General features: G+C 49.0%; 1 protein-coding gene across 1 annotated transcript in view; it reads left to right on the forward strand.

Moving 5' to 3' along the window:
- Positions 1-1096: 1096 nt before the first annotated feature.
- LOC125039113 (nuclear receptor subfamily 4 group A member 2-like) overlaps positions 1097-2500 on the forward strand; it is a 40742-nt gene continuing 39338 nt past the window's right edge. Inside the window, exon 1 of the mRNA XM_047632848.1 lies at positions 1097-1435. Coding sequence (XP_047488804.1) covers positions 1204-1435 — 232 coding nt within the window. The 5' untranslated portion in view covers positions 1097-1203. The remainder of the gene's footprint in view (positions 1436-2500) is intronic.

Raw genomic sequence — 2500 nt, forward strand, 5'->3', positions numbered from 1 at the left:
CTCTCTCTCTCTCTCTCTCTCTCTCTCTCCCTCTCTCTCTCTCCCTCTCTCTCTCTCCCCCTCTTTCTCTCCCTCTCTTTCTCTCCCTCCCTCTCTCTCTCTCTCTCTCTCTCTCTCTCTCTCTCTCTCTCTCTCTCTCTCTCTCCCTCTCTCTCTCTCTCTCTCTCTCTCTCTCTCTCTCTATCTCTCTCTCTATCTATCTCTCCCTCCCTCCCTCTCTCTCAAATATCTGCACACGCATGCCAATGTATGCAGTCAGAGTATGTGTCCCTAAACATCCATTCGGCGACGAGTGAGTACAGGCTGAACACCCTCAACATACACATTCACGAAAGGAAATAATATCTATCCTATACTGTCACTCACACTGAAACGTTTATCGAGCCTTCTCAAAACGTACAATACTACCTCCTAAGTCATTCACTTCAGAAAGTTAACTGATGAAAAGAAAAAAAAATATTGTATATATCCTCATAGCAGAGTGACATCAAAACGGAAATTATAGACACCCACACATTAGATCAAAGCGCTGCACTGATTTCATAGACGATTATCTAAGCTCTATAGCTGTATGTAAGTGTGGGCGAATCCTTGTGGAAAATCCTGTAGTTTTCGCTCATATTGCAGTCTACCCAGCAACGCCGGAAGGTAAACTGCGACCCCGTTATTATGAACACTCTCGATCCCTGCTCTCGTCGTTGGTGAAACCCATCCAAGGTCTTCTCAGTACATCTCAGAGCAGTGTACGATAATTTGGGTTAATATGACGGTTTGTCGTTTATTCTGTGATTGAACGGACCGTCTATATTTCTGGTGTTAAAGTGTATTATCTTACACTGGTTCCAGCATTCCCGGGACAACCCAGATGCGCATGCGTTTACACCCTCGCAAAATGACGTCAGAGATCAATGACGTTTCACTACGTCATAGAGCGCCAGCCAATCCTCGCGCGAGACTGAGCCAGCTCGCAGCGTAGGTAGACACGTCATTGGCCGAACAGTCCATGACGTATAGGAAAGTGTGACGTATAAGTGAGGTAGCGTGACGTCACCCCTTTATAACATGAGGCAGATGTTTGAGAGCAGTTATCTTGTTGTGAAGACGGTCGGCATCGGTTGTGGGTGTGTGTCAGTCGTGCCTAGAGTTTGTGTTAGAGTATATACAAGATTCCATCGCCTATATCGTGTCCCCCTAGTTCTCTAGATGAGGGACCTGTGGTACGAGACCTACCTTGACCTGGATCAGCTCACCGACACGGGGGTGTCCACCACCGGACTGGGTGACCTGGCCCTCCCCCACCTGACCTCTAGTCACGTGACCTTCCCAACCCCTCCAATAACCTCCACAACCCCTTCGCCACCCATCAGCTCCTTGGCACCATACAAGTTCTCCCCGGCGTCGCCCGAAGCACCCGGGAACATCGGCTCCATATCAGGTGAGATCAGGTCACAGTGCGGGGCTGCAGCAGCATCTGTGCCCTTCCTCCCACCGCCTCCCTTTTCCAACCTTGTCCGCCTGTCCTAGACGTCCTCCTACAGCAGAGAGGAGAAGTGTCATAAGCTTAGCGCTCTCAGACCCGGGTCAAGTCGCGGCACTCGGGCCCTCCCGCGTGTGCCCGGGTGGGGGTGGGGGGAGGGTGTCAGTGATGGGAATCGTGTTTTGCTGGCCTGCTACAGGTGTGTCGGCCAGTGGTTAACATGACATGACATTACCAACAATCTAGGACGTGTAAGAAAAACGTGATTCCTTTGCTAATATGAATTCATACATATGATTATCTACCCTGCATATATACTTGTGTGTATGCAAGTGTCTAAACGAACTATTGTACACGTATACGGACCGGTATATGTGTATCTATCCATCTGTTTATTCACAATTCGTATGCATCTCGTCGTCCCCCTGCGAGTTTACGAAGTTCCAAAGGCCCACCAGAGAAAAAAGTGACCTAGCAGGGCGTGAGGGCGGGGGTGGAGATGCTCATGGCGATAGCGTGACAGCAGACGCCAAGGGGGGTCAACATATCCCGAGTTCTGTGCTCTCACAACACCGAGACGTACACATGAAAATATTTGTTAATAAGTGGAGGAAAGGAGAGAAAAAACAGATAACATGTTTGACTTCAACGCAGGGCTCGATCTGGGTGGTCTGGCGAGGGCCTATCTCTGATCAGAAGTCCTGCAGAAGGGTTATTGTGGCTGCATTATGATAATTAATCGTGTGATATAAGGTGTTGTGTGGTTGAGTTTGCCAGCGACACATTTGACTTGTGTGCGCTGCGTGCGTGCGTGCGTGCGTTACAGTCAAGCTTTAAAGTCTCCCCAACCTTTCGGATGTTAAGGGTGAAGTGCCGTAGGCTTTTCGTTATGTTATCAGTGCCATCGGTTTTCTCATAGCACTGTCTTGTCGCGAAGCAAGAGAACTCACATCTTTCCCTTCTCCCCCGCTCGTGAATGTATGCAATTGCAATCTTATGTACGTGCATGTATGTAATGTACGT

This window comes from Penaeus chinensis, chromosome 26 (assembly GCF_019202785.1).
Source record: "Penaeus chinensis breed Huanghai No. 1 chromosome 26, ASM1920278v2, whole genome shotgun sequence".
In the NCBI taxonomy this organism is placed as follows: Eukaryota; Metazoa; Arthropoda; class Malacostraca; order Decapoda; family Penaeidae; genus Penaeus; species Penaeus chinensis.